Genomic DNA, 21681 nt, shown 5'->3' with positions numbered 1-21681 from the left:
GTTTTTGATGGATGATAATGAATTGGTGCACCCGCCTAACGGGGTATCATCTTATTATCCTCCACTGACGCACCCTTCCATTATTAATTACTAAAAACCCCGTTGCTATCAATAGACCTTGTTAGGACGACCTCTACGCGGTCCTCTCTGGAAAACATGGTAATTGGTGATTTTGCTACGATGCGAATTAACTGACCAGTTTCGTCATCATACTATCATCCATTTCTGATACCTACTCAGCTTATACCATTAACGAAGTCTGGTGCAGCATACAATGTTCGGCCATTTTCAAAAAGGGGTGAAGGGGATTGTTAGTAACATGAAATAGATCCCTATGCCATATACCGTACCTATCATATCCGTCGATCTCCAAGCGCTTCTTTCTTGGAACCTGATATTATTCTTGCTGAATTTACCACAATGAACTGCCTAACCAAATTTCTTGCTCGTTCTATCATCGTCCTATTTATTATAATAGACCATAATAAAGTGGCCAGTGACATTGCATTAAAACGGAAAAATAGCAATGAGGACAAGTCATCTATTATTTAATAAGTATCATATTGTAGGTACCAATACCTAATAACGGCTATTGAAAATATTACATACAAGTCACTATATCCACGGCCTCAACAAAATGACTCAAAATTGTTATTCCTGTATGGTATGCAAAATATACCACCACATGGTGAATGGCTATTATCATCTATAAACATGAACAGCACCATAGGAAGTGAGTGATCTCCCAATTCCTCAGACGTTGATATTTCAAGCTGCTTAGCGACTCTGCAGATGATTTTGTACCACGTCTACCTATTACCGAAGATTAGGTATAACTTGGAAGCTTCCAAGCCTTATTCTTCGCGTATTCGAGCTCTATTAATTGCTATTAGGCTCCAAGCTATGTATATCTGAATTACTTAATGATGCCTCATTCAGAAGCTAAACACATTTCGCAAAATGGGTGTAGATACAATAACGGTTAAAATTCCCGCACAGAATATATTTGGTTTCAAACATGTGAATACAAACTTAAATGAGTGCGGAAATAAACAAAATAGTACTAATCCAAAGTATTTAGTTTTATTGAAAATTGCAAGTCATAAAGTTTCTCTTTAATTATGTTGTAGGTATATCATATAAGAAGGGTGGAGGGAAAATCTATACTTACTTATTAAGAAAAGAAAGAACAGGTATGTCGCATACGAGATCTTTAATAAAATATTTCACCAGCCCCTAATCTTATTTATTACCTATAACAAAATGCTCTATAAAAAAATCTACAGGATGAAGAGATCAATAAGAAAAATATTTCACCAAATTCTAACTGACATTCACTATGTACTTAGTACCTACATCAAAATGATCTATAGATTCACAGTTTCCAATTCGTGTTAGCTGTATTCTATTTTTTTTCTATAAAACTTACATAAAAATTTTAGAATGTTATACCTCTAGGCAGTTCAGAAGTTCTTGTCAATGCTAAAACTGTATGGTAACAATATTTTTCGCACACTCGATCATTGCGTAAGTGTCAACTACATTTTTATAATAACGTGTTGAATATAGGCACTATTATTTTCAATTGACACGCCATATTCTTACAAAAGCTTCCATAATGATATTGCATGAGATTAAACTATTAAATAGTTTTACAGATACTTAATTACATAATACTATTTGGTTTTCTAATACTGAGTCTGCTTTGTATGAACATTGATATCCTTTCAAATTGGTAGGTATATATATATATACTCTCCTTTGTAGAATGTGATGATAAAGTTCCTCTTATTTCCGTTCATATTTAATAAGTACGTTAAATACATACGCATAGTTCATCAAGTTACTACACTATTTACTACTTTTACAGCGATATTTAGTGTCAAAATGATGGTGTTTTAATTATTAACACAATTTGACATGCTATTAATACATTTCAGTTACATAACGTTACATGATGTCGATTTTATAGATATAGATAATTCCAAGCGAGTTACATGCCAAGTGTAATTATACAGTATAGGTACGTACAATGAAATAAAATATGATATTTAAAACGGAATTCAGTATTTGATATCAACCAATAAAGAGACCAGAGTTCATTCACAAAATAAGAGAAGTATTTCTAAGATTTTCTCTATGGTAAAGTTATAAATTCCTATTCCTATCCGCCCAAATTAACTACTTCTGCTAGGTATACATCCCAATCGACAAACAATGATAACATAAAACACACTAACTATACTATTGTCGATGTTGTATCTTTATTATGTACAATTTCAACAATTAATTATAAAAGTATACTGAATAAGCAACTCTTATTGTAATTATTATGTACTTATATACAATATCACAACCCTCGTTACTTTGTCGAGGGGGACACATATGTATGTATATTTATCAAAATTGTGCATGCTATGAAAATGCACGAAAGCATTACGTTGATGTAAAGATTACGACAAATTATGCTGGTGTGGACTAAGTACATGCAATAAGTTACTACAAATTCCATATTAGATTCACAAAATATTATTATTATTAATGTATTATTCATTAATAACTAGAAAATATTTCAGTTCCAAGTCAGATGCATAGCATGGTTTTTAGCACCGAATTCCGTCAAAAGTCATCTATATGCATCTGACATAAAACAAGCACTAGATCTAAGAGGTTTAGATGAAAAGTTATACGAACATATTTTTTACAAACATCAAAAGTATATGGATCCAATTCAATAAATAGATTTTAAACAAAATATCTATATCCATCAATTAAATACCTACTAACTATTATTGTACTAATTACTTACAAACGGGACAAATATTATATATACATTTCCATAAGTTTGTTTTAGAAACAGTTACATCATCTTACTAACTATTTAACATTATTATTATCATAAAAGCTTTATATCTAATTATTTCAATACCGAAAACATTGATGTCCAATTGTGAATGACAGATTAACAAAGAATTTAAAAAATCCTGTTGGCGCTTATTGTTATGGGTAAGGAACGGGCAGAACATAACACCTTTTGGTATATGCTATCAGCACTTGTGTGTTTAGTGAGATTAGTAGTATTGATAAAAATGGTCATCATATTATCTGTGGATGCTAGTAACTGCATAATCTTGGAATAAACTAGGTATATGTAAAAGATGAAAATCTAATTACATGCATATCTAATCTTTGTAACTAAGTAATAAAATTAAACAAATGTTATGTAATATAGAATTGTACTAGTTATATAAATATATATAATAGCACACATGACAACGCTGTTTAATTATTTTTAGGCCCGGTTATGTCAGGATAGGCCGGATGTACGTGTAACTTCATTTTAGACTGATATATTTTACTGCTGGGGCCGACGTTAATTGTAGTCAGAATTAATTTACGTACTTTTAAGATAAAACTATAAATGAAGTAGTCAGGACATCTGTCTGTTTTAAATAAGCCTATAGTTATAATTTCCTAAGCACCTCTATATAATATTATATTTTCCAGTACATATTATAGCTACTTATTTAAATAAAATTGGCACTAAAATAATTTGCAGTAATGAAATTCATTTGTGATTTATTTCGAAGTATTTATTAGAAGTGTTGTTAGCTATTACTAAATATACGATATTCCATCCATCCCTGAAGTGTACCTACACTACAGTAGGTAAATATATTGCAAATAGTAAATTTAGGCAAAAAATAAATAAATAAGTTGATATAACAATTTGTAAAAAATGTTTAGATGTTCATAACTTAATCACGATTCTATAAACAGCTTGTATTTGAATATCTTTATGGGCCGTTACCTTGATTTGTTTTATACCTATTTATTTTACCATATATACCTGGGTAAAGTGCAAGATAGGTGTTCAATATTCATTTTGCATATTTATAGTAATTAACACAGACTAGCAGTATATTATGAGAGGTATATATTGCAATCCCTGGATATTCATATTACAATTATACACAGCAGTAATTTGAAAATTCTTTTGCTTCGAAAGCTAGTATAGATATATTTTAAATTCAGTAAATGTTGTTCTATAGGATTTTAAAGATATTTTAATGTTATCTAGAATGCAAAAACAACTGTATATATCTACGTTAAAACAGCAGTCTAAACATAGAACACCTCTTAAAAAAAGGTATTCATTTAGTTCTATTCTCTACACTTTTAACTACGGAATAATAAAACCACAAGTATATCATATTATTAAAAAAAAAGTATAAAAAGTAAGAGTCAAAGAACCTACACACGACATGATTTGACAGTCATTTATTAGAGCCGATGCTTTCTTTTTCGGACTTTTTTAAAGCCCTCGGCCACAGCCGACCTTTACAGCTTCACCGAACGATAGGGGGTAGCAGATGGCACTCTAAACCCGCGGAAGGACTTATGGAGAGGTTGAAGGCCAACTCCCGCCTGACGGATACGTCTTAAGCCTGAGTTTAGGCACCGCTAGGAGTTCGAGCCTCGGCTCAGGCTGTCGAAATTTCGATCCCCGTAAGGATTTTGATTATCGCTCGGAGGGGGTTAGTGCCCATGTGTTGGATCTACACAAATTCTTAAGGCCCAATTAAATGGTGTGGCATAATGCGATCTGACAATACAAGCTGAAAAGAATGGGGTCGGCAGATGAATGCATAGTTGATATACATATATTGAAACAGTACATGATATCAGCCCAACAGATTGGCCTGACGGTTCGGTTGGAGGCCCAGTCTTGTCACGTGTAGATGCTTTAAATATTTATATGTGACACTTAAAATACATTATAAATTGCCCTAACTAAAAAACTATATATACCTATCTACATTACATTGTGGGCAATTTTTTTATATTGTCATTAGCAACAATGGCCATTTAAAATTAACAAAATATCTATAATATTGATAAGTAATATATTATCAGCATCATTCAAATACTTACTTTAGAATATCATACAAAAATAATCTATCTAAAAGTCAAATTAGATATACATATATATAGTAGGTAAATTAATGATTTTCAATAATAAATTCACTGAGGAAAGATGTTAACAGACTGAAATAATGTTAGATCTAAAACATAGAATTAAATACATATATAACCAAACACAAATTAACTTAATTCAATTCAATTAATTAATGGTATTTTCATAAACATTCAATTTGTGTAATTAATTGTGTATTTTATCAAAGGTGATTGTTTGTATATACACAATTAAGTTGTGCTTAACGCGCATTTAAGTCAATTTATTAGAGCTAATTTAATAAACAACACCACAAATTCACAGCACTGTTTAGAAACTGTTTATTACACTCAATGTCTATTCACTTTACTCTAGGGTTCTGTATTTCAGAAGTGGTAACCTGTCCGGGTCACCACGACGGGGTACTCAGGTGTTTTCGTCAGAAGATTCGTCGGAAGATGAACTAGTGAGGAGTGTGGACGCCATGGTGAGTTGGCGAATAAAAGGCTCCCGTGGTAGACTTTGCTGCCCGAGTGGTAGCCGCCTAACTCCCATACGTTCGCTTTCTGGTAATGATTTACTGCACTTTTCCTCTGTGATGGCATCGCGAGATAAGGATCTGGAAATAACGAATTAAAATAAAAAATCATTAATAGAGATACCATATAATTTATTACCAAGCAATAGAAGCCATTCTTCGTATCGTTCTAGTATTTTCAGGATTTTGGGAACACTTTCACTGTTATATTGCACACCAGACACTGAACATACATTGATGACGTGCATAACCAATTAATCCTTACCCACGAATAGTAGGATAGGTGTACCTATTATTACGGCATACATACTATTTACCTGCTAAATTATAAATAAAAAAGTGAGAGTTTATTAATTATTTGTAATTGGTTTACAATTTAATAAGCGTCATAAAAATAATATTTATTCAAATTTCAGGCACAAAGAGGACTTTATTTAATATTAATAAATTATATTCATCAATCATATTCAGCCATAATATTCGATTGTGAACTCTTTACCTCACGAAATACGTGCCAGTTCTAGTATTGCAATATTCAAAAGCCGATTAAAAACGTATTAGCTTTCGCAATGCTGACGTATTTTTATATTTATATATTATACATAAATTTTAACTTATGTCTTATAATTTATTTATGTACCATTTATGTATGTCTATATATTTATGTATATCTATTGATACTTATAGTTAATATCATTAGAACAATATTTTAATATCTCCTCTTTTCGTACACATATGTATGACTATTCTATTTAATACGCTATCCTATAACATTTTCTAGGTTTGCTGAAAGAAATCTCTTTTTAGAGATAAGCTCGCCCTTGTACATTAAATTTATTCTATATAATTTCATTAACTATGTGTGTGTGTGTACAATAAAGAATAAATTAATAAATCATATAAGACATTATTGCAATACAAATGTGTGGTCCTTACCCAGTTAATTCCAACATTGACCCCCGCCTGCATTGTCCTCGATGCGGCCCTTGCATTATGCTGGCAGGGCGAGACGATGCACCCAATGGGTCGGAGTGAGCGACGTCCTCCATCAGCAGCACTGAAGGACCTCCAAGGCTGGTGCTCCTCTTAGATAGCATACTAGGTCCTGGTCGCAATTGTCCTGTACTCTCTCCTTTGTTAGATAATGTATCTGCCTTGCTGCTCTCCCCCCTACTCCCTCCATCAGAGTCTGATGCTGCAGCCTCCATAGCCCCCTGCGCCGAGCCAGAACTCTCTCTTCTGAAGAGACCTATGATAGATTTTGGATGTTTTGGCTTCTCTATACCACCTATTTGTGGGGTGATGATAATGGAGGTATTTTTACGTAGGCAGAGGAGAGGAAAGGAGAAAAGAGAAAAAAATAAATGAGAATATGTTACATGTATATAGATACTTTATTAAATAGTGTAGGATGGAAAATAAATTATTATTGATGCATCTAAATATATAAACTTACTTTTAATTAAATAGGCTATTATGTTTGTGACAATAGAATTATGATGAGGGTCATAAAAAGGTAGAGCTAAAATCGATCCTTTTCTAAGACAAAACATCATGCAAAGTAATAATATTTTAGATATAAATACATATTATTCTAAATAACAGCAAAAAAATATAGATAAGATTTAGATTTCGTCGTATATATAATAAATTTATTATGAAAGTCGGAGAAATTAAATCCGGTAGTCCTTTTATATAATAAAATATTATAAATATATGTAGACGATTATACATATATCGTCATGATGGAATTATAGAGTTATTTGCATATATACCTCATGTATATATGATTTATTGACTACAATCTTAACTTTAACTTTAATTAAATTTTAACAAAATTCATATGATCAAATATTTATAGTGATAGTCGCGAGTAGAACTCCCTTACGATACCAACATAATATTCATTACTTTTTATTGTATTGGGTCGAATATTTTTGCGTCTATATTTTGTATTTAACTGCTTATTCTCATTCTTGAACCATAACACAACTTACAAAGAAAGCTATTTGCCCACAGAAATTGGTTAGACTGATCTCAGTTAGGCTTTATAAAAAATTGCCTTCGTAGGTAGATTACAATTAATTGTACAATAACCTAAAAGTAACTATAGTATCCACGGTATACACTCCAATTAGTTTGTTACTAGATGGCGCTGCGTGATATGTCTATCATTATTGATTGAATTATTCACCTAGGAAAGTAGCCGAGGGGGAGCTATAAGCGAGATATTCTTTGTTGGATGCCCACGACGGGAACTCGGATTGTTTGAGTGCGCCGGAACCCTCTGCCTCCTCTCGTTTCCATGGCAACATGGTCTCCGTAGCAGTAGGGGTGGCGACCCGTGCTGTTTCCGCCACAGTCATGTACGTGTCTGTAAGTGAAATTATCTGATGTCTAATCACGATTTTATAGAATATTATATTTATTTACATACTAATATTAATTAGGAATAGATATGTACACTCGATCCCACCCGGTGCAAATATGTTAGAGATCTCTATTTTTTTTTATTAAACAATATGTTATATTAGGCCTAGATAGTCTAGTGCTTTACACACCGCCTTACTTTAGAAGTCGCAGGTTCTATTCCTCGCATAAACATTTGTATTCATTAATATGATATCCTGGGTGTTTTATAAAAATATTTACGTACGAGTATTAAGCGTACGTATGTAGCGGTAGTATAATACCCATAACACAAGCTCAAATTTAAGCTGTAGCTTTTTGGACTAAATAGGCTTTGTATTTTCGGGGTTATTATTATCATGACAGGGGTGCTATTTGAATGCCAATATTAATCGCTGTTAATATATCAAAGTTTCGAAAACGATATCAAAATTGTGACTAGATTTGTGAAATTTAACGACATAACGTTTCCAAAAAAGCAAATTGGAGAAATGATAATAATTTTTAAAGCGCTATTAATAAATATTTATATATAAATATATTTGTATACCGTTTTCATCCGACATTCTCCTCTCGTCCTCTTCAAGGATATCCTCATTGGGCACTAAAAGATATAAATAGTATTTATTTACTTAATAAAATAAGATACTTATTAATATATCATATTTTGAATTATATAGTTATTTTTTTTATATAACTTATCTTGAATTATGTGATGACTGATTTTCATATGTCTTTTTCCATTGTTATGATGAGACTTAAATAATATATTCTATATAATATTTCAATATAAATAAATTAATTTAAATAATAATCCATGCTGTACTTACGTTTCGTAAATTAGCATAATTAATATACTGTATATAAATCTACGACACAGACAACCATAATAAAAAAAAGTGTATTATTAATACAGTAATTGAACAACAATTAATTTCATAACTATTTTTACATCGAAACTTTCAAATATCTACTTATAGAATAGACATTCAGAAATATATACTTATATCATAATATTCCTAGTAGTATTAAAAGTTAAAATAACTTTTAAAGTTGTCTTCGTCATAGATGTGAACTTAAAACTAATAAAGCAGTGGATGTATAGGTAATAAAATATATCACACAGCAAGAAAAAAGTAGTTGAAGTACCTACGTATATCTAGAAATTAGAAGATAAATATAGTATGTGTTTAATAGTGTAGTAACATGCAATTTTATTATTTTCTTAATGTGAAGTACCTTTTTAGCGCCTGATGAAATACTGTCTTACTTGTAACTTACAACAACTGGAATTAGGTACTATTTTTATTACTGTAGGGGGAACAGTAAACTATATAATACTTTGTTTAGTAATGTCCTATTGCATCTAATAAGTACCAAACATGCACCATATTGTTTTTATTACAATAGAGTACCTACTAAAAAACTCTAAATCTTTCGACAATATATTGAATGTTAAATGACATTAGTTTGTCCATAAGCTTACTCTAGTAAACTTAAAAGTGATACTAATTTATTCAGAATATTTATTCTACGTCTATCTACATTACACATAATAGATTTCTAGCTCGCAGTAACCAAAATGTGATGTTTTAATCAATTTTTCTGTGAACTATGGATTAATCTATGTAGATGCCTATATATAATGTAGATTTTATAATGTTATAATTAATCAGATATATAATACACCAATTTTCAATAACAGGCATATAAAATAATATTTTTTATGAGAGAAAAATAATAAAGTAAAATATTTAAACATTAATAGGCATTATGACTACGAAATTTAAATGTAACTAAATGTGTATTCGTAGTGCCTACTTGCAAACTAGTTACAGTGTCAATAGTATAAAGCATGGAAAGTGTACAATTTAGCGTCATACTCGTTACCTTCAATTCTTCCCAATATTAAAAACTCATTGAAAGTAATACTAAATAAAAAGCATTAAACCTAATTCAGCATAGAGCATGTAATAAAACTAAATAATTTGATTTAGAATTATTGTACTCTTCAAATTGTCTATATGATCATTTTAATGAGAGATGTCTGAATACGAAGTATTATTGCATTAATGTAAGTCATTTCGAACTCTTTAAGATCATCAGACGCAGTAGGCAATGACAAAAATGATTAGTTTTCAATAAACACATACCAAAATTATACGTGGATCTGTCCCTTCTCCACGGTAAGGATTTCTCAACAGCTGTCGGCAGTATCTCTTCAGGTGTTTTAGCATATTGTTTAACGATTCTCGCTTTCAAAGGATTGAATCCAGGCAGGTTAGCCAACTGGTTTAAAAGCGAACTACTATTCTCTTTATGTGAGGACGTCGGACTGACTTCTTTAAATCCAGCTTAACATCGCCAGTTGTCGAGATTATCGTTAGTTTGCGGTGCCACATGAAGTTTGCCAGAAGGGAAGAAAATGACAATCAAACAAACAATATTAACAAGCAGAAATGAAGAGCAGATACATGGGAATCGGGAGCAACTGGCACTGTGGAGTCTAGCGGACGTTACGATAGTGTTAAGAGACAGATTTTCAAAAGTAGGTACTGCTTAATACGGAGCTGCCTCTAAGTAAGCAATTAGCGACTATATAATGCGTTAGGTCTACTAAAGTGTAAGCAATATAAACTAATGTCATTACGGTTGTTATTAACTTTGTAGACAAATCTATTATGATATCATTGTTTTTGTTATTTAATCTTAAATGAAATCGGTTTTAGTAATAAGAAGTTGAAGCAGTCCCGTATAAAGTTAAAAGTAAAGCTCTTGTTCTTAATACACAAAATAGTAAAGATTACATATAGAAGATTAGAAATTTATAACATGCCACCACAAATACGAATCAGCACATTCTCACAGTTGGTAGCCACCAGACCCAGGTCCCGGCAAATGAAATTACCATTATGTTAATAAGGCTGGTAAACATTTATATTAAAATTCACCGTTTATATAGTCTGAAGTGCAAATTAAGTGAAAGTACATTTGGTCCACAACATTTAATACTGTTTGGATTTGAATTAATCTGAAACTTTTATTAATATTATTGTTACCGTATTAGTTGTTAATATCAATCTTTGATTCTATATTAATAATTGGTAAAAATCTCCATTGTTCATTATAATATACATACAATGAAGTCTATATCATCTGGTTTTATGTATTTGGAAACAAACAGGTTGTTAACCTGGATTTTAATTAAACTACATTGATTACATATAATTGTAACTTGTAGCGTGCATCACTTGGAACCAGATGATTAATTTAATATTCAATTCCAAACGTAATCTCACACAGGGCGTCATGCAGAATACCTACGCGGGGATTTGGCAGTAAATGTAATACCGCCATCATCGCCTTCCCGGCGAGGTTCCCGCTCCTCACAGTCCTCCTGCAGCACCTCGTCAATGTAGTCTGTAACACATCCCTCAAATTGACACTAATGCTGCGGAATCGTAACCGCAAACTTGTGCGAATCAATGTATGTAATCTAGATACAGTTTTGTAATCTACATTGTCTAAATTCAATATACTCGTACTTATTTATATATCATCACTCTATGAAATATTAAGCAGTGGTAATTTGAAACCTATAAATCTCTTATCATAATTAATTGCTGTTCAATACATTTAAAAATATAATTACAACATGCACTACAAATTAAAATCTCGTGTTATAATGTAACTCTAATATTCACGTGTGTTTTTTATATCGCTAGTGTAAAACAAAGCTCGTGTGCTCTGCAAAATAATGTAATAATGATATTATATAATTAAGAACAAAATAATTTGGACCCACACGTGCATGCGATCGACACTCGTGATATTAAAAAAGTATAAAATAAGTACCTAATCTATAATACTTTTTTTTACCGTGCGTGAACTGTTTAGCCGAACCATTTTGCTGGAATTCGGGGAAAGTGACATGGTTTTTGCCATCCTGAAAATATATAACAACCAATTATGTTATTATATAAAAATAAGAACAATAAAAAATGAAATTTTATGACAAATATACGTAAAACACTCTTCTTTCTATGACGATGTAACGACTGTGCTGCTTTTTATGTGTACCCATTCCTTGTATCTTGTACCCTGTAATTTCAATCTCATTTTCTTTAAACTTAACACAATTATTAAGGACCTTTCTTCACAACAGAAATAGTAGTAAAGATAGCTCTAAAAATATAGTAATTGAATATGTACGGAAAATACCTGCTTTCCACGTTTACTGCGTTTATGGTGATGCTTTCGATCGCCAACACGCCGTCGTATGTTCATATGTGTCTTGTAGTTCACCTGCTGAATACCGAGGTCCCTATCATTTACAGCATGACGGCTGTAGCTGAGTCGCCGATGCTAAAAAATATAATAACCATAAATGGTAGCACTAAATTAACTGAAACTATGCCTGAAATTATATAAATGTACAAAACTTGTAAACGTGGTTTGGATATTCGAAACAGCTATAATATGATATTCTCGCAACGATTTTTATGACTATACAAGAAACATCTTGCACGGTTTCTACCGTAAATTTGGGTGAAGTTTTGATGTACTCGTATCTATTACACATCTATCTGTCATACATCATTCGAATCCGTTCAGTAGATTTTGAGTGACAGATTGACAAACATATATCTTTCCTCACAGTCTTTCGCGTCTACTATAATAGAATAGTACTCATTCTAATATAAATAAAAATTTAAGTACATTGGTGATACCTACACGTCTAAAGGGTTTACACAATTCCTCGGCTAACAAGTGATGAATTTTGGCATCAGTTAAGTCTTTCTTAGATGGATTATATTCCAATTCTTGCATATCTATATTCCATGTTGAGGAGTCCAGTTGACTAAAGCTTGGACTGCAAAAACAAATTAAGTAACACATTTGGCAATTAACTGAAAAAGTAAATATAATACCATAATATTCCGCGTACTACACTGTAATGGTCCTAATTTAAAAAAATATATGTCCGTTGCACTAGTAATTATAAAAACTAGCAACCTAATCTTGGTTCGCACACGGAAAAGATATTTTCGGCGTGGCTGCGGTAAAAAGCCTATCATATTTTATGTCACATCTTTAGCAATACATTGATAAAAAATTCTTTCCATTACATTTACTATTATTTACTCTTACTTTATTAAATCCCTCCCTGAAATTAGTTTTGTTTTTAATATAAAAAGAATTACCAATGCAACTACGTGGTGCAAGATATTATTTATCAATAACTCTATACATATATCCATAAGTTACAGAAAAGGTAGCATCAGTCAAATTAAAAAGAAATATATAGTGCTGCGCAAATAGCTACAATTTTATATAATTTGACTAACCTTCCATTTAAGTTTGCATTCGTATAATTTTTAAATATAGCTGACATCGATTCGGCGCCAGATATGTTACCAATTGTTGAAGCGTTTCTTTGCATATACTCTATAGCGTCTTTCATAGCTAATTTTGAGTAAGTTTCCAAAATTTTTGGTTCTGCACCCTGGAATATTATAAAATGCATGTGTATATATACATAAAATGATCAAGTAACTATATTTTTTATTAATTTTGACGTAATATTCTGAAATGTTATCTTACCTGATAATTTCTAAGTAAAAACGGCCTAATAAATCGATTATCAAATCTCTTAAATTTGTCACGCATGTGATGATTACCGTGTTTACCTAAGATATCCTCTACACCTGCCATCAAGTGGTCCATAAACTGAAAAAGGAGTGACATTCATAATTCTAATAAAACCAGAACATTAAATACCAATTATATAAAAATATTAGATGTGTAGTATCATTCCTGAGCTACTGAAATTATAAAAATCTTTATGACGTAGATTACTTATAAACTAGACTAAGAAAAACCTTTGGATTGCTTTATATAATTGTAATGGCAAACAAGCTGATGGCCTAACTGATAAACTGGTAAACAGTAACAAATATACCATAGCCTGCCAAATATACATGAACACAGCCTATATAATATACATGAACAGCACTATGGACATCGAGTTATCAAGTGACATTTGTAATAAGACTCATTGCCATTCCAGAGGACTAAGGTATCAGTCCTCGTATCGCGTAATTTTACTGACTACTTTCTTCCTACAACCGAAACACAGCTTACAAAGCAAGTTACTTGGAGGCTTATAAATATTTCAGACTGAGGTACCCACGTAGACAAGGATTTACATTTTTAAGCTTAAGATGATATCTTGATGAATTAATATTCAAAACACGAATTGGATTTTGTAATAATTAAAATCTTTTTAACGTCAAACTTGAGATAATTTTAATAAAAAAAATTACAGTAAGTAACATCAATGTCCAATATTTATTATTACTAGTATTTACATAACCTAATTGTACAACTAAGGACCTAAAATTAAAAAGCTTAAAAAAATAAATATAATATCCAAAATATACAATGAAATGGAAATATAGAATTCAAATTTATCTAAATAAAAGGTAAGCCTAAAAGTAATCTCAGAATATACTGTATCGTTCTTAACACTCTGACCTATTCATATATTGACATATGATTAATATAATCATTGTTTGACATTTGGATGGAAACACCAGGGTTAGCCAGTTATAGGCCACGAGACTTGGTTGCCCTTTCCCGTAATTTTAAAATATAACTTAACTTACCCTTTCATGTATCCTTTCATTCATGGTCGGCTTCCTCTTCTCTGCTGTTTTAACATTTAGTATTTTGACTAAGGGCTTAATCGTGATACCCTGTATGAATACCGTAAAGTATATTACTGCTATAGTGGTGGTGACGAACATAGGTTGAAGCTTCACCACTTCAGGATCTATTAATAGCACCAATGCAAAAGCAACCGCACCTCGCAGACCTAGTAAAAACATTTGTATCAATACACAATTTTTGAAACATAAAAAAGATCTATGTAGAAACAAATTCTTACCTCCGTACGACATAACAAATTTTTCGACCCTATTTAGTTTGTGTAATCGAAACTTATTAGCTACTGCACTAAATATGTACACGCCTGTAACAAAAAAATATGGATTGTTTAATAATTATTTAGACTGGCACAGAAAATATTACAAGAGCATTATGTCACTAAATTTGCAGACTCCAAACTTTTATGCTCTTACAAAATTAATGAATAAAGTAGAGACCCCGTGAAAAGTGACACTTTATGAATAAATTATGGGTTAGATTCCGAAAGTTCTCCCTGACGACGTAGCCAAAGTCTTACTTTGCGGATAGGTACATTACAAGAAGGGTTCCAAATTAAGTTCCAAGAAGAACATTTTATAAACATATTGATAATTATTAAAATTTTAATCGAAAAAATTAGTGTTCTACATCAACAAGTTCTACATTTTGCTAAACTTAACATGTACAACTAAACATGTCTTACCTATAATCCGAAAGATTGAGCAGAAAACAATGGTGAGCAACACAAACCACGTGTTCCAATCGTGGTTGTTATTCACTGTGGCAACACCAAGGAACATGAAGATGATAGTCTCCGACGAGGACGATAACATCTTCATTGTGTACTTGATTGTTGTGTGAGATTTGTGCGATATATTCGCCTCTACGTAATTTTTCATGGTAATACCACAAAATGTTATCCTGTGAAATTATTTGTTTGATTGTGTTAAAATAACATCAGTGTTTGTACCACGATAAATATGTTTATCCTAATAATGGTATAAGAAGTTTGGCTAAAACACTGTTAAATTTGTTTTAAGTTAATACTTTTTTGCCAGACTGCAGGTAAATTTGCAAAGTCAATTATAATGAAAAAATAATAATGTTATGAATAACAAAATTAATAAACCGTAATACTTACGCAAGTATTCCACTCATATGGAACATTTCAGCGTTCAAATACGCTAAGTATGCCATGACGAAGATAAAAATGGGCTCGATGACACGGACTTCGTGTGTGAATCGTGTAACAAGGCCCGTGGCGAAACCCCAAACAACACCAATGCAAGTACCTCCCAACGCGACTACTAGAAATGAGGCCAAGCCAGCTAGGAAGTCGGTGTACATCAGACGGGAAGGACCCATCTCCCTGTTGAAATATGATTATTAATTACAACCAAATTATACGCATATTAAGGGGGTCTTCCTATGTGATGGGTTGAAAAAATCGATTTTTTTTTTCATAAATTGCCCCCTTAACATGTCTAGAATACGGTAGTAAAGCGATTTTAGAAAATTCGAAGTCGTTTTAAAGATACAGCAGGTAAAAGAAAGAGCGGTTCGGAGCGGTGAGTTGGCAGTTAGAGACCGGGCCTATTGTGTACCGTCGGCTTTATACCTGGCCTCCCTTTTATTAATATATTTGTTTATACAAGTTTAGACACGTTTCTACAGACTTAAACAGAAATTTCTATTGTTATAATATTTTACCGAAGTTATTTTAGTCTTGGTTGAACTTCGAAGAGAGCAACAGCTACAAATTATTTTTTTTCATAATGAGTGGACGGAAAGGAAGTACGAGTGGAAATGTTCATCCTGGTCGTAGTAAAAAAAGAAAGTTTAGTGGAAACCGTTTTACCCACCAAAATGATACGGTATTTACATCAGCTTCGGCCAAAAAACTTAAAAATAACATGAACATGAATGTTCCCATCGCTTCGAATTTCGCATATTGCATTTTGGAGTTTGTTTCTGTATTTGCTGCAATCTCTGAAATAGTTATATGTAAAACTTGTAAAAGTGACGTGTCTATTTCGCGATCAAGTTTCCGAGGCCTAGGCTTTAGACTTTCGCTCCTAAACATCTTCATTCTGGTCCCAAAGTTGTTGAAATTGCTAGCTACTTAGCAGTTATTATCTTTAATGAAGGTTTTCAAGGTATTTTAAAAGTTATGTCGATTATGGGATGCCCTGTTGGTCGTGAAGCCCAAGCGTATGTTGAGAAACGGGATGAAAAGCGAATCTTACGCTCTGAGCGGCGCGTAAGTGATGTCGTTAAACAAGCCAGGATTGACTCAAGAGCTGAACAATCTGCTTTAAAAGAGTTTCACGAGGAAGAGGAAGGAATACTCTATGGACCAGGCATCGCCGATTGAGAGTAAGTTGATATTTTAATAGTTTTTAACGGACTTGAAACTTTAAACGCGTTTTTCTCAAAACTGTGTTTTTCAAACTTTCCTCCATTGTATCTCAGAAACAGCTGGACCGAATTACTTGAAATTTACAGAGCACACTCAATATATGTAAACGCATGGAATGAACTATTATCAATCGAAAATTTTCAAAACTTCGAAAAAAAAAACGCCTAATTTGCAACTTTTATTTCAAATGTCTATCAAAAATCCAATTTTTTTTATATTCATTTGATTATAGGTCATTCCGTGCTTTTAAGCCTACAAATTAAAACGCCGTTTTTTTTTTTTTTTTTCAGATAAGCCGATCAGCCGGAATCGTGGAGGAAGTGGGAGCTCTTTTTTTTTTCGAGGCGGGGGTGTTCAGAGCGCTGTAACTCTAGTTTGACTGAATATTTTTAGCTGAAATTTTATATTTATACTGTCCAAATATGTGTTAATAAATGATAAAAAACTTGAAGCTCTAAATATTTACTGGTCGTAGAAAAAAATCCTAAAATATCCCTAAAAAACAGGCCGTCACATAGGAAGACCCCCTTAAATACTTGCAGTTTACTCTACGGTAAATAATAATGAATATTAAACTACAGAAAGAGACGACCTGTGCTTTCAGAAATGTGACTACTAATTTATTTATATTTCTATGTGTTAGCTTTTTTAACTCCGGAAATTATGTAATGCCACTATTATTTTTTACTGAAAGATTGCTACAGGATATTGCAATTTGAGTGGGCAGTTACGGTGTGGTGTTGGCAGGACATATATTCGAATTTCAGAGTTTTTCTAAGTTGTCCGACTGCAGATGTGGTAACGCTAATTTTGTAATATATTGTCATATTCAACGTGAGAGAGCAGAGGCTACAAGATATGTCGAATTTTCTAAGTTCACAGTTAGATACATAGTAACTGTTACTATTTTTTGTAAATATGTAGGTATATGTATTTTTATAATCATTATTACTTACGTGTAAGCTTCAAACATATGATACAAAACCACGGTGACGGCATCATTTAGGAGTGATTCGCCGAAAACTACTATATACAAGACCTCATCAACATGGATCTCTTCGAAAACAGCCAGGACGGCAACTGGATCTACCGCTGAGATGAGAGCACCAAATAGAAGCATATCGAGTAGTGGAGTATTGCATCCAAACATTCCAGTTTGACCACAGGCCCATAAAGATGCACCTGACAAATAATATATATTTTTAAACATGTAATATAAGAAATGTTTAAAGAAATATTTTCTTTTTATTTTAAAATAATACGATAGTAGTAAAGTCAGTCAGAACAAATATTTTTTATTTTTTATCCGTAAATAATACAATACCAATTTATTATGAACTGTAATGATAATGCAATATTTATATATGTATTTTTATAGGATTAATTCGAATGCTCTAATAATCTGCCGCACAAGGTAGTTATACCTTGTGCGGCGTAAAAAACAGTTTTGAGAAAATATCACTTAAAGTTCATCAACTTTAAATATAATATTCTCACAACTTACTGCGGATATATATTGTACAGCATTAATATTTAAAAAATACAGGTATTGTAAACAGGCATTAACTTACCGATAGTTAAAGTATTAAAAACAGTCCCAACTACTGCAAATAATAAAATAGTTCCGAGGTGATCGAAAAATAGTCTGTTGGGCATAAAGTATCCAGCATCCAAAATGATCGGTGGTAGCATGTAGAGGAAGAATGTGTCAGGCGTCAACGGTTGTACGTGCACGCTATGGGTGCTTAACAACAACGCACCAATTAATACCCCAACGAAGATTAATAGACATGACTCGGGGAACATCTTCGAAAATCTCGGTGCCATATGAAAACCTGCAATTATTATTTTATATGAAATCTTATTATTAAAAAATAAACAGTTGTCATTTATGATAAAAACGGTAAAATGTCACAGCATACAAAATAAATACAAAATGTATAAATTAAATAAAAGTGGACAAAAACTTACAGTTCTTGAGTTTCATATTATCTAAACTACATTGTTATACGGAATCACGTAAATCATTTACATTTACTATAAAAACTTGCAACGGCATTTATAAGGTGAAATGCATGTTACCAATGAAAAGATATTACCACATGCGAAGTCACATACTAGTATTTATGAGTTATTTGGATCTACTCTCGTCAATAATACACTGTATAAGAATGCCAAAAGAGGCAATGTTTCGATATTTCAAACAACTTGTGACAATACATCCACCAAGTACACAAGTGAACGTTCGGAAATGTTAAATCAGACATCTTACACTACGTGTGAGAAATATCACGTTTTAAACAAAGATTCCAGTCATAAGTCTATCATCCATTCAACAAGTACTTTATTTTATAACTTAGACGATATTACAAAAAGGCACTCATTTCATTATATTTCCGAATTCAGTTCATCTAATGCCAATGTACGAAAGGTTATGAATATATCATTAAACCCTAATGGATTCAAAGGAAAAGCCAATGCTATAGTTCAAGAATGTGGGACACAACTACAGCCCAATATTATACATAAAGATAGTATAGAAATAAATTCAAAGAAAATTAAAAAATATTTTCCTAATGATGCCGATATTTCCTCAGAAATTTTTTTAAGAGATGACTATGCAGACACTAATAAAAATAGTCATTACAACAACAAAGAACTCAGTGATAGACAACAAAAATTTTGGTCATATGCAAAGTATCGCACAGAATATACCAATCCTCTTTCAGAAAAGAAAAAACATAAGAAAAAAGATCGCGGTAAACGTACTGAAGATCCATGTCCTTGTCAATTATTTTCATATGCTTGTCCGTGTTCAGATAAAAAGTCCTTAACTGAATTAGCACAAAACAGTGAATCATTTATGGTAGCTCATCAAAGCACTAGTACATCAAAAATTATTTCTGAAAATTTAAAAAATATAAAAGCTACCAACGTGAATAATAATAAAAACGAATCAATAAAGGAAAATAAACCTACGAGTGCCAGAGAATTTAAGAATTTTGATATTGCTACAACTAGCAACCCTGTCGTTAAAGATTCCGACCAAAATGACAGTTTAAAACTGATGAATAATATGCAAAATATTGAAGGTGGAAGCATTATTAGTAAGTCTAATAAAAGACGCAAGAAAATAGTATGTCCTAATTGCAGGGAAAAAGTAGAAATTATGAGTACTACAGAAGAAGAAGACAGCTTAAAATGTAATAATTTATCATCATATAAAATTAGGAATATACTATCAAAATCATATGCTTACAGATCTTCACCAATACGGAATAGACCAGTAAATGACGATGGTACTTGCGAACACGAACCACGTTGTGAGTTAATTCCAATTTGTCAAATATTACCTACAGACAATATCTATGTAAATCCTAATATAAAAAAAATGAGTCCAAAGTCTACACCACGTATAATAAGAATAACTAAAGCATGTAGACATCATCCACCCTGTACTGTTGCGCCTTCATGTCAGAGAGCAAATATATTAAAGAACAATTGTGAATTTATACCTCCATGTTTACATCAACCTCGTTGCGTCAATTTACCTTTATGCGTCCCAATATGTAAAAATTTATTTTATGACGAAACTACAAGGAAAGTTGATAATATAGAAAATAATGACTGCCCTCATATTCCAAGATGCAAGTACATTCCTGAATGCCAGAGAGATATTAATAGTGTTCGTAATATGGATAATTCTATTAATATGGTTTCTCAAGTGCAGAATGCATGTGAGTTTTTAAATGGTTTTCAATCGCCACCGTACAGCACACATACCAAGTCACCTTGTCTAGCAAATTCTTTTTCTCCCTGTCAGATTCCATCTCTGACTCGATGTAATTGCTACAAATCAAATAAATCATGTCAGTATCATTGTTTGGACTGTAAATGTAATATAACTAATTTACCTAAAGAACATGAGAGCAGTGAAGCCGTTATATTTATTAGAGATGTTGGCTGTCAATTCCGAAACAAAAATTATTCACACACGAATTCTGTACTCCAATCAACACATTCAAGTACATCATTTGATTTAGCAAACGTTAGAAAAGGAGATTATTATACAAATGTTCACACCTTAATATACGAAGATAAGTTCACGAATCCCATTTCATGTAACAAGGGTTCAGAATCAACGCTGTCGATTTCTAATTTGGGGATTGATAGTCAGTGTCCAACAAGCAAGGCAATTGTTGCTCGTAACTCTCGCGACCGAAATGGATTTAATCCAAAACCTACTACATCCCCGTATATTGCTGCATTCACAACATACACAGGAATGTTTCCTTCCGAAATATCTGTACATAATAATAAAGCTGTAGATAAATCCGTACATCCAAAATGTCAATTTAACAATAATATATTTACAGTGAAATCCCACAGGAGTTTCTTTAGAGGAAAATATAAAAAGATGTTAACTGTGAAACGAAGAAGAAAATCTCGAGTAAGCAGCCATTATTTTACAGGGTTATCAAGAAAGTGTTTGCACTACTGAAATTACGCTTAAATTAAAAATATAAATTTGAAGATAAATTCGTACAGAATGTATTATATTGTTATTTGTTTGTGATATAATTATTAAAATATAAATAATTTAATAACGTATAAATCTTTTATTATTAGCTGAGCCCGCGTTTCACCCTC

General features: G+C 32.0%; 2 protein-coding genes across 7 annotated transcripts in view; one reads left to right on the top strand and one right to left on the bottom strand.

The window, feature by feature from the left end:
- Positions 1–979: 979 nt before the first annotated feature.
- Positions 980–21681, bottom strand: part of LOC131848020 (sodium/hydrogen exchanger 3) — a 39087-nt gene continuing 18385 nt past the window's right edge. The window contains exons 4-20 of one of the 6 annotated variants that reach the window (XM_059197759.1): positions 18603–18866; positions 17988–18213; positions 15754–15981; positions 15316–15533; positions 14854–14937; positions 14573–14781; positions 13509–13634; positions 13253–13410; positions 12639–12777; positions 12126–12269; positions 11760–11850; positions 11229–11324; positions 10058–10258; positions 8455–8508; positions 7690–7869; positions 6432–6783; positions 980–5576 (exon numbers count right to left, since the gene is read on the bottom strand). In XM_059197759.1, coding sequence (XP_059053742.1) covers positions 5384–5576; positions 6432–6783; positions 7690–7869; positions 8455–8508; positions 10058–10258; positions 11229–11324; positions 11760–11850; positions 12126–12269; positions 12639–12777; positions 13253–13410; positions 13509–13634; positions 14573–14781; positions 14854–14937; positions 15316–15533; positions 15754–15981; positions 17988–18213; positions 18603–18866 — 2963 coding nt within the window. In that variant the 3' untranslated portion in view covers positions 980–5383. The remainder of the gene's footprint in view (positions 5577–6431; positions 6784–7689; positions 7870–8454; positions 8509–10057; positions 10259–11228; positions 11325–11759; positions 11851–12125; positions 12270–12638; positions 12778–13252; positions 13411–13508; positions 13635–14572; positions 14782–14853; positions 14938–15315; positions 15534–15753; positions 15982–17987; positions 18214–18602; positions 18867–21681) is intronic. The other 5 variants (XM_059197760.1, XM_059197763.1, XM_059197764.1 and 2 more) reach the window with 5 other exon arrangements.
- LOC131848021 (uncharacterized) lies at positions 18939–21602 on the top strand. The gene has a single exon (XM_059197767.1). It carries the CDS (start codon positions 19103–19105, stop codon positions 21530–21532), a length of 2430 nt encoding a protein of 809 aa, XP_059053750.1. The 5' UTR covers positions 18939–19102; the 3' UTR covers positions 21533–21602.

Source organism: Achroia grisella, unplaced genomic scaffold (assembly GCF_030625045.1).
Source record: "Achroia grisella isolate CSIRO2021 unplaced genomic scaffold, CSIRO_AGI_Agris_v1 utg546, whole genome shotgun sequence".
Lineage (NCBI taxonomy): Eukaryota > Metazoa > Arthropoda > Insecta > Lepidoptera > Pyralidae > Achroia > Achroia grisella.
Note: the sequence above shows the minus strand (reverse complement) of the source record. Positions and strands in the feature narration are given on the sequence as shown.